We start from the raw sequence: 15,280 nt of genomic DNA, 5'->3' as shown, positions 1-15,280 counted from the left end.
AAGACATCTAACTAAAGGAGAGACACAATACTCCATTCATAAAACCACCAGTTGTTTACAAACATACATATTTTAACACTTTTATATAAGTTAAAAAGTGGTGGCTGAATTAATATGACAACGCTGTTGAGTTTCGTGAGCATTTCTGTCTTTTCGGTTTACAAGTGGCATGCGGTTTTTTTTTTCAACGATCGTAAATAGTAATTTAAATTTTGATTTATAATATACAAGGTGATGAGTCTTAAATAAGTGCAAATATTTTCGGGGTTGGTAGATCTCGATAAAAGAAACATATATTCTCTACCGTTTTTCAAATAAATCTAAAATAACCGAGTTATTTTGCTTTGAAAATGTCCAAAAAAAATATATTTTTTTGGTAAAATTTTGAGAGCCACTGGATCTTTTCTGGGCTTTCTTTCTTGTAAATTTAATCCACTACCTATGTTGCCATATTATTAGAAAATTGTGTTTTTTAAGTAAAAACAATTTTTTTTCGCGAAAAAAACGCATAATCATGTTTCTGCGGTCGAGATATAATACCCCTTAAAATATTTGCACTTATTTAAGACTCACCTTGTATAATATAATGTTAATATAATTATTATTTTCTGTTATAGTAATAGTACGTGAGAATTCAAGATGTGAAGTCCATGGAAATCGTATAACTATAATTTTATTTTCAATAATCTTTTTTTGGTAATGTCCTACTTTAAACTAATATTAAGTACACCACTATTAAAGCTAAAAATAGGCTACGTAACTTACCGTCAAAATATCAATTTGGGACTAGAATGGTCCACCATTTTGCAAACAAAGCATTGACAAACCATCTTATATATTTAAAAATACTTCAAACAGTTCTTTTGCAAAAACAGTAAAAATTAGTTGAAAAACACAAAAGCTCACAAACACCGCGCAGCAACACTGTTAAACCTAAGTTGACAGAATCAAATCTTCCTGAAGCGGCGTTGTCACAGTTACTTCCCTAAATAAATTTTAATTTAACTTAATTAGAAAACTAAAAATAATTTTAAAGCTTTAATCTGCGTATTTTAACTAAAATTAACCTACAAACATTAATAGTTATTTTTTATACAAGGCGATAATGCAATTTTATCATCGTGTACAAAACAATATTTTGTTCCATAGCGAGTTACGTGTTAAAAAATATTCAGAAATTATTATTTCAAGGAATTTATTACGAGCAGAAAAAAATATTCTTTATTGTGCTGGGTTGGCGTCGGTTTCTATGTAATTTGACAAATAAGTTTTGAGTCAATATTTTTTTATTTTCTTTCAGGTCGATTGCTGATTGAATTGCAGCCAGAAATGGCTCAAAACGAAATAAGTAAATTACCAACAGATATTCAGGCTGAGGCGACAAAAGCCATATCCAAACTACTTCCATTTAAATCCCGAATAACTTATGAAAAGGAATACAATTTTTTTTAAAAATGGAAGCAATTAAAAAACGTGCGAGAAGAAATAAAGTTTTTAACCTATATCCTCGCTGTTTAAGTATCATTTAATCTGCCCTTGCGGTTAAAGTACTATTTCATCTACTGTTTTTGAGAGGAATAAGGCAATTCTAACAGTTGCTATGGAAAAATTTCATTTATAACATTTTTTGTTTTTAAACACAAGCTGCAGATCTAAGGCAAACCGCAGAAATTTGGCATCAACGATTTTTGTTGAAAACGATGTTTAATCGGGATAAAGTATAGTCTGTAAAACGAATAACTTTGAATTTGACAATTCCCGCGGGCTTTTCTAGTGTTAATTTTATTAGGTTAGCAACTTGAGGCCATGCTGACGCAATGCCGTCTCTAATAGAACAGCCTCGGAGCGATATTTATGACGTCACACTAGTTAGATACTACGGATTAATAAATATTTAGAGAAAACATGGAAAACAAAATTATTCCTCGTATTTTTGGTTTGTATTTTAAAAATTATATAGTTTACATGAAATATACATAATATACAGTTAATAAATACAATATATATATATATATATATATATATATATATATATATATATATATATATATATATATAATATATATATATATATATATATACCTATAATAAACTATGAACCATACAAATGCAGCAAATGTTTTACAATATGGCTGAAATCGTACTCCATAGTTAATGTAGAGAGTTTTAGTGTTAAGAATAATAATTTTAAAAAATATGGTGGTCATCTTTTGACAAGTTTATATTAGTTTATTAATTGCAGTAAACATTATGTGGTGTGAATATTTTATATGTAATTTTTTGGATTATATTCGACACTATTTTTTTCATGACACAACAGTGATGAAGGCTATAATGTTAGCCGAAACGTTTTTTTTAACTAAATAAAAATAATGAAAAACCAAATGAAAACTTAATCAGCGTTTTTCCCGAACCTAAATCCCAAGAAAATAAAAAATTTTAGAATAATTTTACATATAAAATAACTAACTTTTTTTCTATGATATTGTATTATTTGCAAATATAATTTTTTCATAACAATACATCACTATTAGTAGATATTGAATGTTTTTTGGTAAATTAGATCGATTTTCAAACCCCAATATTTAAAATATATTTTACATTTTACCCATTATCTTATGTACCTATTCATTATTTGTATATTGTAAAACATTTGTATTTTTCATAGTTTATTTGCCAAATTATTTATTACTATAAATAGGTTAGGTTAGTTATATATATTGTATTTATTAACTGTATATTATGTATATTTCATGTAAACTAAATCATTTTTAAAATACAAACCAAACATACAAGGAATAATTATGTTTTCCATGTATTCTACAACATATTTATCAATCCGTAGTATCTAACTAGCGTGACGTCATAAATCTCGCTCCGAGCCTGTTCTATTACACACGGCATTGGTCTGATATTTAGAAATGTCAAAAGCTGATGACATTTTACTTTTCACAATTATGACATTTCGTGTTGATTTTTGCAAGAAGAGGAAGAACTGTCACTTGTTTTATTATTTTCCTTTTCTATTTCACGAAAGTTAAAAGAGTTACCTATCTGATTCGTTTAGGCACTCAATTTAAAGAATATCAGTAGCTTTTTTGATAGAGGGATTTTATATTTGCCATGTTGGTAAAAAATAACGGTCAAAATTCAAAGTTATTCATTTTATAGACTATATAACTTGTTTTGTCTCCGTTAAGTTAGATGTCTTTGAAAAATACTGTTTTTAACCTATAAATAATCTTCGATGTTTTTTCTTCGAGTAACGTACACAATAAAAATGATCAACATTATAAAACTGTCTCTCCCGGTAGCCTCGTTCCAGATATTTCGAATCAGGAATTGACTCACATAGCCTGGGTTATAAAATTGAGCTTCTTCGCACAAACTAACAGGTTTTTTCCAGATGGTATCCAGAATAGGATACACAGGTCTTCGCTCTGACGCAAATTTCATTAGTTCATCCATAAACCTTATCGTGGCGTATTTCTTTTTAAGTACTTCGATATTCTCGGGCAGTGGCATAGATTCGTAGTTGGGTAAGATCAGGGTAGATCCACGCCTAACCAGGGTTGTAATAGCAAAAATTATTTTCTTCCTAACCTTACTTATTTGTTCCGGATCCTGTGGGTCCCAGAAATCCAGTTCTTGCAGCCAGAACCTTTGAGGAAAACTCTAAAAATTACATTTTATTATTTGCAAATAAATAAAAAAATATTTATTGGGGTCTAGTACGATATAGGTATGTCGAATTTTTTTTAAATTTTCCTTACAGAAATGCGAAGAGGGACAATTATAATGACATTTTCAGACAAAAAATATGTAGATTATCCAAAAACGACTCCAGAATATTAGACTAACAAATGTTCATATAAATATATAATTTTTGCAATTTTCTGAATAGAGAAATAATAAAAATAGATACTATATGACATATATGATCATAGACTTAAAATAAAATATAGACTACACTATTTACATCTCAACGCGGACAAACAACCTTTTTTGTACACATGTTTACTTCTGGGTACAGTCGACCGAGCCTTCCTCATCCAGCCTATGTTGTCACGTCTTTAATATTATCAATATTTTTTTTCTTGTTATACACATATATTGAGATATTAATACTACAGTTTAATAAAGTAGGTTTTAATATTCCATAGATGTATTAAATAGTCCTTATACTACTAAATTATAAGTCGGATACTGTTTAATAAGGATAAGTTCTTTACAATATGACAACACCGATTAGAGGCGAGGGAGCCTATTCATTCATTTATTACCTTGTAGTACGTGTCACACGTGTGCGGTAAAGCTTTGTTGCCGCTATCTCCCCGGCTGTATTAACACATTTTCTTAGCTTGTAGTCCTTAAGTGTTTATTTTATTGACTTTTTCTGTTCAAAAACTATAAAATATGGTTCGCCAGTGCCAAATTTGCAAGAAATTTGACTTAAATAATCCATTTAAGTCTTGAAACGACTTTTGACCGGTAGGCAACTCTCAATTTACCCATTGGCAGTCAGTGGCGTTGTTGTAGAAAGGCACTTATTTAGATAATATTTTAGTAAAATGTAAAATCTGAATTTTTTTTTTTACATTACATTATTTACTTACTTACATTGTAACAAAATCATAATTATAACCCTGTTAATAATTAATACTGTTTTTATTAAAAATATATTCCGGTTTATTCTAAAATTATCTTCAGAATCTAAAATAACGTACAAGAATTTTAAAATGATATTACATTATGAAACAATATTTTTTAATATACCGGGTCGTCTCAAAAGTGGCTCAACCCTATAACTTTTTTTATTTTTTCAGATAAAAAACAGATTTGTATGTTAGTAGGTATATGACATAAATTAGATTTATTGACGTATTCAATTGTTTTGGTCTCTTCCTGTTTCACCGAAATGATTACATCTTTTGATTTTTAAAGGCACCCTCGGTATATTGCTACTTTATTCGATAAAAAATGACACTCTGAATAGAATGACATATCATATGTCAACTTTTGACATTGTCGCTTAAAAACATATCCTATTTTAAATTTCAATCGAGTTTTTTTTCAATCCACTAAGTTTTAATCAAGGAGCCTTGGAAAAATAGTTTTGATCGTCTAATAGGTTTCGTGTCTTGTCTAGGCCGGTTAAAAGATGTACAAATCGTATTTTTAATCATACATATATCAATTTTTTCAAATGGAACAAGGGTGACTCATTAGCATATTTGGAAAAAGCATTTTTTTATGAATATATTGATACCACACACTTGGTATTTCGAGTCAAATTGTCGTTATGAACCGCGTGTTACAATTACAATTAAACCATATGCGAAAATGTCAAAAGTTGACATATGATATGTCATTCTATTCAGAGTGTCATTTTCTATCGAATAAAGTAGAAATATACCGAGGGTGCCGTTTAAAAATTAAAAGTTATAGTCATTTCCGGTAAAACAGGAAGTGACCAAAAACAATTGAATGCGTCAATCAATCCTAATTTATTTCATATACTAACATACTAAATCTTGTTTTTTTATTTGAAAATATAAAAAAATTATGGGGATGAGCCACTTTTGAGACGCACCCGGTATAATAAAGACAGTGCCGAGTTAAATAAATGTAGTTTTTATTTTATCCACTTCCTATCACCTTCCTTGCTTTAATGGAACAGATTTATGGTTTCTCTAATTTACATAATAAGACGTCACTTAACCAGAAAAAAAATTACAACAATCATATTTTTTTTTCTCTCCCTGTCGCCGTTTCTATTATATCTGTGGAATAGATCCTGTTTTGATTAATATTAGGGGTTGTAAATGTTTGACTAAAATTAATAATTTATTATTAATTTAAAAAATTACCTAATTTCGATTATAAAATTTCTTCTATAACGTGTATTTTATTATTTTTATCCTTTTTGGACTCTAATTGTTTTTTCTAAACTTTTATTTAAAAAACCTTTCCTAAATCTTAATAAAATATAAAAAAGTTTAAATACGATATATTTTTAATTTAATTATAGCTTCATTAAAATAAAAAAATTACCCGGCTATGATATGGAGAGTTCAGGTGTACTTGAGAAACGAAAGACAGTGTTGTGTTTCTCGGCAGAGTCATCAAGGAACGACCGTTACGACAGAGACAACCTATCTATCGCTCGTGTCGCACTCGTTATAACCTAAAACAATAACACAACAATAACAAGACAGTGTCTGACCGCATGTTCCAGCTATTTATGAATGAGATGCTCAGTCTATATTTTATTTTAAGTCTATGTATATGATCATATATAAAAAATATCGTAAAGGATCATATATAAGTACTATCATATAAAAATTATATGACATCATACATAACTTATATACAGGGTGGCGCATCACATTCGCCTCGGTTGATTTTACGAAAACGGAAAGATTTATAAACAAAATATTTTATGAATATATGTGGGGAGGCAATGTGCACAATTTAAAATTATTTTGAAATATACAGGGTGTTTCAGAACTAAGATCCATACCAAAGTTATATTTTTTTTTCCTATAAAGTCCATAAACTAATTTTAATTATGAAAATAGCTACTAACTGTCACTAAAAACTTGCCATGACAACACCAGCCCTCTTAATTGTCATTTTATTGAAAAATTGCTCTTTATTCAAAATCTGAGCTAGATAGGTGTAGGAAACCCTAATATAGTTTGAAAGAGCATTTAAATCTGCTTGGATTTATTTAAAAAAATACAGTGTGTTGTATTTGAAATAACGAAGTTTTTATGTAAAATAAATATTTAAAATAGACCAGCAATGTTTGATACCCCTGTATACATTAAACGAAGCGATCAAATTTTTCTGTAAAGTTTATTTCTCTGGCTTAAAAGTCAGCGCAAGAATTAATTCTGAAAAGTAATGTACAGGGTGTTGACATTTTTTTTATTATAGCATGCATATTTAAATATCTCTAAATATCTCAAAAACCAAAGCTTTTAAACATATTTAACCCTTATAATAAATGCTGTATTTTGTGCCCAAGAATCCAAAAATAAAATAGAATACTAATTTTGGTGTGGATCTTAGTTCTGACATACCCTGCAGATTTCAAAATAATTTTAAATTATGTACATTGCCTTCCCACCTATACCCATAAAATATTTTGTTTCTATATCTTCCCGTTTTCGTATAATCAACCAACGCGAATGAGATGCGCCACCCTGTATAACATCCTATATTATTTTTATGTGTCATTTTTTATATATGATGATTATATGGTCATATATAAATTATATATGAAGATCGATAAACGAAATATACTAATGAATATACAAGGGGCGAAAATATGAACATAACCTCCTATAAATATATACAGACATACTTATATTGTACGTTTACTGTTTATTGTTACCTCAGCCTCTGCTATACACAATATTGGTCTACACGTTTTTAGTTTATTTGGACACTGTAGCATATTGGGATAAATATCAACTAAAACCACAGAGTTCTCTCCACCAAACTCTATAAACTCTGGAGACACACTCAGACAACTCAGAGCTATTTTTGCAGCTCTATTATATATGGTTCCGATTATATTCCTATCTAAACCTATACAGAAAAAAAATAATTCATCATTAGTACAGGTGTGTTTACAGGGTCTCTCATTTAGGAGTAAATATACAAAGCTCCAGTACATAGTAATGTACACACAGATTTGTCCTATATATACGAGAAACCCTATAATACAAACAAAAATGGGACACATGTACATTAAAAAAATACATTTTTACAGATATATAAACTAATCTATAACTTTTACCTGGCTGATCCTTACAAAATCTGATTTATTAGCAGCAAACAATATAAATAAGGTTAGTTTCTCTATTCAAAGCTATATTTTATTGATATTACCTACCTAACATACTGGACATGACTTCGAGATCTACCCCTTTAACCCAGCCGTACAATATCCTTATTGCACTTCTCAGGTTACATTTAACACCATAGAAAATCGATTTTTTCCTTATAGATTCTTTAGATAAACAGTTTCTGCACCTAGAAGATTGTTTTTTTTACACTACCATAACTTTTCTTTAAAAATAAAAGTACCTTAACTGATATGAATCGTATAATCCGAAGGCAAATACATACTCCATGTATTGTGAACAGTTTGGATCGCTTTCAGCGTTGGGACAGCTCACTGTAGAAGAGAGTAGGTCAGTATCGACGAGCCATGTCAGGAAATTTGGTGTTTTATCTTTTAATTTTGGTAAAAACCGTTCTTGGTATACTTCCGACATACCGCCAGTATCACTGAAAAGGTTTGGATCAATACAATCACTCTGATTATGAGGGTACCCTCATACAATGACCTAAATTCACTTTAAACAGCTAGAACACTTTTATTTTCTTATTTTATATAAGTAGAATTTGGTAAATGCATTAGACTATAGTAATTAATGCAAAATGCAACAAGTTTTGACCTACCTGTCAAACGCACTCAATCGATCTTTGATTTCTTTTCTTGTATCGGAATTTTCATCGTAAAAAAGATAGTTTTCGTCACCATAATCTGACTCTGTATCTGATGAAACCAGGAACATTTCATCTTCGTGTTTGTCCTCTACAACTTCCATGTTTTAATAACAAAAATTACTAACAAACTATTAACAAAAATCAACAAAAAGAACACAAAATTTCGCTGGTAAAGCGAAAAGTCAGGCGGGCTGGCGACTGTCAAACGAATCAACAAAATATCGATTTAAGCGAGAAACGCGTGCGCAACATGGTTTGCGAAGGGGGTTCCTCTACCATGGGCGGCACGTTAAGGAGGGAACACTTAAAATATTAATTGAAAAATGTATTTTTTTAATTCAAATTTTTTGTTAAAGTTATACAACACGTTAAAAGAGGAAGTTTTACAACACCACAAATGGCTAACAAGTAAGAGAGGGTGCCATTAATGCACACACAATAATCACAAAATTTACTAAAATCTAACGTAGAAATAACTTTGAAAGTGGGATAATGTGCTTACCAATCAAACTTACTTCTCTGACTGCAACCAAGGGTAATAAAGCACCTATATATTCACGTTCTCGTTCAAAACAGTTTATCAGGAAAGCTACAAGCTTTTTGCTTCGACTGTTTAAATGCTTCGGCATATTTTTAACACACAATTTCAAGAAATGCAATACAAAAACTCGAAAATTTAGTTCTTAAAAGAACTGTTTGTGCTTAAAAGTACAATTTATAAAAAAAGACAAAAAACGAGAATTGCTCACAAAGATTCAATAACAACACGATATTATGCAAAATAATGACTTACGACATTATGATGATTGTCAAATAATAAACGACAACGTTGCAATGTGACCAACATAGCGATAATAAAATTGGTTTCAACTAATTTTTGCAGCTTTAATCCAAATAAAATATCTGTTACTATCATTTGCTCTATAAAGTAAAATGAAGAGCAGCGGTATCTTAAATTATACAACAAATTTAAACATTTTTGGCAAAATTCAATTTCAGTCAGGTTTACAGACTTTAGTGTCAATTTCGATATATGCTTGATGACGTGCATCGGAAAATGTTTTGCGATAACCGTATATACAGATGCCTAACGCACCGTTGCGCGATCATAGGTATGTATTTTTTAATAATACATTTCATTATGATAAAACCCCAGTTTCTACGCCACTGGTTTGCGAACGCATTCGATTTTCCGCTAAGGCCGTTCCCCACTGTGAGTGCGCGATGCCGCCTTGTGCTGTCGGTCTCCTGCTCTTCAAAACAACTTGAATTGCCCTAAAGGAAACAACCCAAAGGGCCTAAATATACCGCGTTTATACCTAAAGTTTTTTTCTTAGTTTTTAACCGGTTCAAAACGTAATTTTTCCCTATCAACCGGCGTTTTTTAATTAAATTTAGGATACTGAATAATCATTTCTGTATATACAGTGTTTCAAAGTGTTTTTTGTGTGTTTACAGTGATATTTTTCAACCCCTAACCGTCTGAAGTTCTCCCTTGACATTGATCTAACGACTTTATGGAATTTTGTTGGTAGGTAAGTAAGTACCCACTTTTTTTTCTTCATATATGAATCAGACATTGTATCAAGAAAAAAAAAATACCAAAAATATAGTAGGTATATTTCACAGAAAAAAAGGTGTCATGTTATCAGTAGAGGATCTTTGGTATTTAATCTTGTTGGAATTTGGGTTAAATTCGTGAAACCCCCCATGTTTTTGCGAGTATTTTGTAATCCTAAATAATGTTAACGTCTTGAACCAGATTGCCTTGCAAGGTCGTTCGTTGTAGGTACCCAGAATTGGTACTATACGCTACTTAAATCAATAAGATTTAAACGACGTTTTTATTATTTTTTTGTCGTTTATTTTTGTATACAGGGTGATTCTCTGAATTTAAATAAATCGAAGTGAATCAATAAAGTGATGTTTTTTTTCGGAAATTTTACTTTTATTTCGATCTGATGCTCGTAAAATACAGGACGAGTCTTAAATAATTGCAGATATTTTTAGGGGTGGTAAAATTTCGTATTTTTCGAATTTTAAAATGTGTAAAAATATATAGGGTAGATTCAATAAATTGTTGGTTTTATTTTACGTTGCCAATAAACAATATCAGTTATTAATATTGTTAAGAAATATATATTTCATATAAATATAGATAAGTTATAATAATTATTTCATATCAAAATTATATTTCATATTAATTAATCTTCTAGTTACGTAACCGAGGGCGCGATTTTTAAGTTCATTGTTGCCAACCTTGGAAATACTCGGCGCCGGGCTGACTAACTGGAATTTAAATTTCGCGCTGGGGATTCAGGTGGTAGCTCTGCTGTAAAAAATGTCAAGTTGCCACATTTATTTATTTATTTCCTGACATTGTCATTCGTTTTGACATTTTAGTTTTGTATTACCTTATGTATTACCAGTTTTTGTTTTAAATAAATAGCGTTGTGATACTTTTAGGTTGAAAATGTTTACTAGCAGACCTTGCAGTCGAACATTGTTCTTTTTAGAACCTCTTGTGGGAAGCGGTACAAGATAGCTTATACGAGGCATGTTTTTTAAGTAAGTACCGTTTTGGAATTAAAAAAAAAACGTGCAAAGATATCGCAATAATTTTATTTTTACATGAAAGCCTGTACCTTAATCTACTTTTCTACATAATTTCCGTGAATATTGAGGCACTTGTCATAACGTGGCACCAGTTTTTCAATACCCTCCTCATAAAATTCTGCCGCCTGACTGGTTAACCACTGTATCACAACTGTTTTGACTTCGTTATCGTCTTGAAGACGCTGACCGCCCAGGTGTTTCTTCAAGTGCAGGAATAAATGGTAGTCACTGGGCGCCAGATCAGGGGCTGTATGGAGGATGATCTAGAGTTTCCCATTTAAAAGATTTGATGAGATCTTTGGTCCGATTAGCCACATGTGGACGGGCATTGTCATGCAGCAAAACAATACCCTTACTCAACTTGCCACGTCTTTTGTTTTGGATTGCACGGCGCAGATTGTTCAATGTCTCACAATAAGATGCTGCATTGATTGTCTCATTACGAGGCAGAAACTCCACTAGCAATACTCATTTTCTGTCCCAAAAAACTGCGCACATGATTTTCCGGGCAGAAATTGTTTGCTTAAACTTCACTGTTTTGGGTGATGATGAATGTCGCCATTCCATGGACTGTTGTTTCGATTCTGGTGTGACGTAGGCCACCCATGTTTCGTCACCAGTAACAATTTTGTCTAAAAATCTTCACCTTCATTGTGGTACTGCTCAAGGAAAGTCAATGCACTGCCTAAACGTTGGGTTTTGTGCAAATCCGTCAACATTTTCGGAACCCAACGTGAACACAATTTCCGGTAATTCAAGTTCTCGGTCACAATGCGATACAAAACACTACGAGAACATTCAGGAAAGTAGTCGCACAATGATGAAATTGTAAAGCGTCTGTTTTCTTTCACCTTTTCGTCCACTTTCTGCACCAAATCTTCATTAACGACCGAAGGACGCCCACTCCGTTCTTCATCATGCACATTTGTGCGGCCATCTTTAAATGCTCTCACCCATTTCCTTACCATTCCATCACTCATAATGTTTTGTCCGTAAACTTCACAGAGATCTCACGATGAATATCGATCGGTTTTACGCCTTTAGCACTAAGAAATCGTATGACAGTCCGTACTTCACAATCGGCGGGGCTCACGATTGTCGGAGGCATCTTAAACACTCAATAAACAACGTATACAATGAAGAATCAGACTGTACTGGCGTCTGTGCATAGACAAGAGATGTAGGTAACCAGCGCGCATGCGCGGAACGCCGACCGTAGCGCTGCGGCGGCGGAATCGCAAAACGGTACTTACTTAAAAAACATGCCTCGTATAATAGCTGTAAAAAATTATTTTTTGTTGCCATATTATCAGGAAATTATGTTTTTTAACTAAAAACTAAAACAATCTTTGAAAAATCTCACAATTTCTAGCTACTAAAAAAAATAATAAAAATATGGTAATGTTGAAATTAAAATTGTAGTTTATTCTCATCACCATTTATTGTGACAGGTCAACGGTCATTTTCTTAATTTTATTTAACTTAATTAAAGCCAAACTGATTGATTTAGACAGCTCAAATTGACATCAACAAGCTAATTGCAAGAGAGTATTGTGTTCGGAACTGTATAATAGGTTTTTATTGTTCAAAATGGAGAACATATGGCGCACACGTGTGCCCTAAATAGCCCACAGACTCTGTATATATGACTGTCTTTCATAGTCTGCTTGAGGTATATACTGAACCTCAACACAATGCACCCATATATTTTTTGGGTATTGTTAAACAATAAGCCCAATTTTTTTCTTTAATGTTTGATGTTTTTTTCAGTCATAAAAATGACCGAAAAATAGCAAATAAAGGATTTATTTGACTTATAATTGTTAGCAATTAATTTTGATTGCATCAAACAAATTAATGAATAACTAAAGACAAATTTTTTGAAATCACAAATTTCTAATGTAAAACAGTCAATTTAGAAAAACGAGTATCACTTCCTGATTTTTTTCACATTTATTCATTTACTTACACCCTGTACAGGGTGGCTCGAATTCAACGCTCATCACTGGGATTTCGGAAACCGTAAAAGATATATACAGGATCGGTTAAATGGAGGCAAAGTTGCGCAATTTGATGCTCAATAAAATGCCGTATTGCAATTTTACTTTTGATTTTTTTGCATAGAATATTCTGGTGATGGAATTTTCTGTACGAAACGTCGGCAAATATCAAAGTGACTATACTAAGGGCTGGCAAAGGTTTGTCGAGATTTCCGTATGTAAGAAGAGTACAATGCGTTTATAATGTACTGAACAAAGAGAGGACAGTAAACACGTTGCCAAACGTATGAAATAAACCGAGAAACTGTGTATATCGCTAAGAGACGTGGAAGGGGATAAGTCGATTTGTCGCAGTTGACCGGTCGACCCAATCAATACCTCTGTCAGTACTTAAAGTTCTATGGAAAGGTGTACGTTATGCGTTCAGCTTCACGATTTAATTACGTCTCGTGATACTTAATTTGTTTATTTATTAACGAGTCGTTGTAATTTTCCCTATAACTTGAATTTTTTTTAGTGCAAGCTAGAAACACTTGCAATTTTGGTAAAAATAAGCGGAATTGAGGGGTGTTCGATAGTGGTCGCGCTATTAGAACTCTGAATTCAAAAATTGATATCTCGAAATCTATTAGAAATAATAGATTGTAGTTTTTTCAAGAACTTTGTTGATATTTCTGCTGTATTTTCTTTGTAGACAGTATGTGAAAATCTTTATCAAAAAAAATACACGATTGCTGAAAATTGCTATACTCTAAAAGTAAATAGATGGATTGTTTACAATTTTTGAATGGAAAAAACAACCTTATCGAATTTTTCTTATGTAAACATATTGTAAAATGTCCGATCTTGACAAAAGTTTCAATATCTAAAGTGGTTCTTGAGTTATGGCCTGTTATGTGTTAAAAAGTTCAGTTTTTAAATTATCGCGATTACTGACGTTTTCTCGTTATAAAAAAAATGACACCTTAACGATATCCTTATAATTCCATTTCAGATGCTCAGAAACATGTCTAATGATTTTATCTAGTTATCTCTTGAAAAAAAAGTCTTTTAAAAATCGTATCGGCAACGCCGCAACAGCACACCGGCGCGCGTCGCGTCGGTCGGTCGCATTTCTCTCACTCCGACTTAATAAGATCCCTATGCGATTTACTTCCACACATGTAAATGCCGACCCAAAAGTAACAGTTGCCAGCACGGTATATAGTGCTTTAAGAGTGATGAAAGGATTTAATTAAATTGAAAAAAAATCAGGTCCGTATTTAAAAAAAATAAGTTGATGAGGGTCGCCAGAAGCCGAAACGTCAGAGTCAATATTTAATCACACAGAGTTATAGAGCAGAAAAAGTAGCCATGAAAATGTGTTTTTCATTTTAAGTTATCTTAACAAATAAAGCCAGGAAACAACAGAAAACAAAATTGAAAATTCCGTTTTTTTTCGAATATATTCGGAAATATTCGGAATTTTTCAAAATCCAATAGGGCATTTTATTGAGAATCAAATTGCGCAACATTTAGGCTCCATTTAACCGATCCTGTATCTCTTACGGTTTCCGAAATCCCAATGATGAACGTCGAATTCGAGCCACCCTGTACAGGGTGTCTAAGAACTAAGGAATTTCTAAGGCACGAATATATATCTAAAAATACCGTATAGTCAAAAAAAAACGGCGTCAAAGACGACTGGGGAATGACAATCGATGATAATTTACGTCATTTCCAAAAACTTGACATAAAACTTAACCCTAATTAAAGGAAAATTAAAAAGGACAGAACGTTTCTCGTTTCTAGACAGATAAATCTATTTCTATTAAACTAAGTTAGCATAGTACTTATATTTTATCTGTGATAGTACTATTAATTTGAAAGGCTTTAAGGGCGGAAGTACGCACACCTATATCTGTTTTTGTTCGATTGTGCATGAATAAACCAATTCATCTGATCAAAACAGAGCAATAAAAGCAGCTTTATTTATTTATTTACTACTTCAGTCTATCTTCCTGTCCTCTAATAGCAAATTTCCTTTACCTGTTTGTTGTTTATCTATAATATCTATTTATACTTTTAGGTTTTACAAAAGCCAGCTACCTAGTCGTTTGATCTGTTATTCAGTAATGATTATGTAGACCGGATGGTAT

General features: G+C 31.7%; 2 protein-coding genes across 4 annotated transcripts in view; one reads left to right on the top strand and one right to left on the bottom strand.

Annotated features, from left to right (window-relative positions):
- Positions 1-3,081: 3,081 nt before the first annotated feature.
- LOC115891922 lies at positions 3,082-8,717 on the bottom strand. The gene is made up of 5 exons (XM_030912530.1): positions 8,479-8,717; positions 8,101-8,304; positions 7,907-8,046; positions 7,403-7,599; positions 3,082-3,675 (listed from the first exon to the last, which is right to left on the bottom strand). The coding sequence occupies exons 1-5, from the start codon at positions 8,625-8,627 to the stop codon at positions 3,232-3,234; spliced, it is 1,134 nt and encodes a 377-aa protein (XP_030768390.1). The 5' UTR covers positions 8,628-8,717; the 3' UTR covers positions 3,082-3,231.
- Positions 8,718-9,752: 1,035 nt separating this feature from the next.
- LOC115891921 (myosin-15-like) overlaps positions 9,753-15,280 on the top strand; it is a 53,235-nt gene continuing 47,707 nt past the window's right edge. Inside the window, exon 1 of one of the 3 annotated variants that reach the window (XM_030912527.1) lies at positions 9,753-10,057. The gene's annotated coding sequence lies outside the window, so the exon portion shown is untranslated. Of the gene's footprint in view, positions 10,066-15,280 lie in introns of all 3 variants that reach the window. The other 2 variants (XM_030912525.1, XM_030912526.1) reach the window with 2 other exon arrangements.

The sequence above is a fragment of the Sitophilus oryzae genome, unplaced genomic scaffold (genome assembly GCF_002938485.1).
Source record: "Sitophilus oryzae breed Bouriz unplaced genomic scaffold, Soryzae_2.0 scaffold_119_pilon_pilon, whole genome shotgun sequence".
Lineage (NCBI taxonomy): Eukaryota > Metazoa > Arthropoda > Insecta > Coleoptera > Curculionidae > Sitophilus > Sitophilus oryzae.
This window is presented reverse-complemented; position numbering and strand designations above follow the sequence as displayed.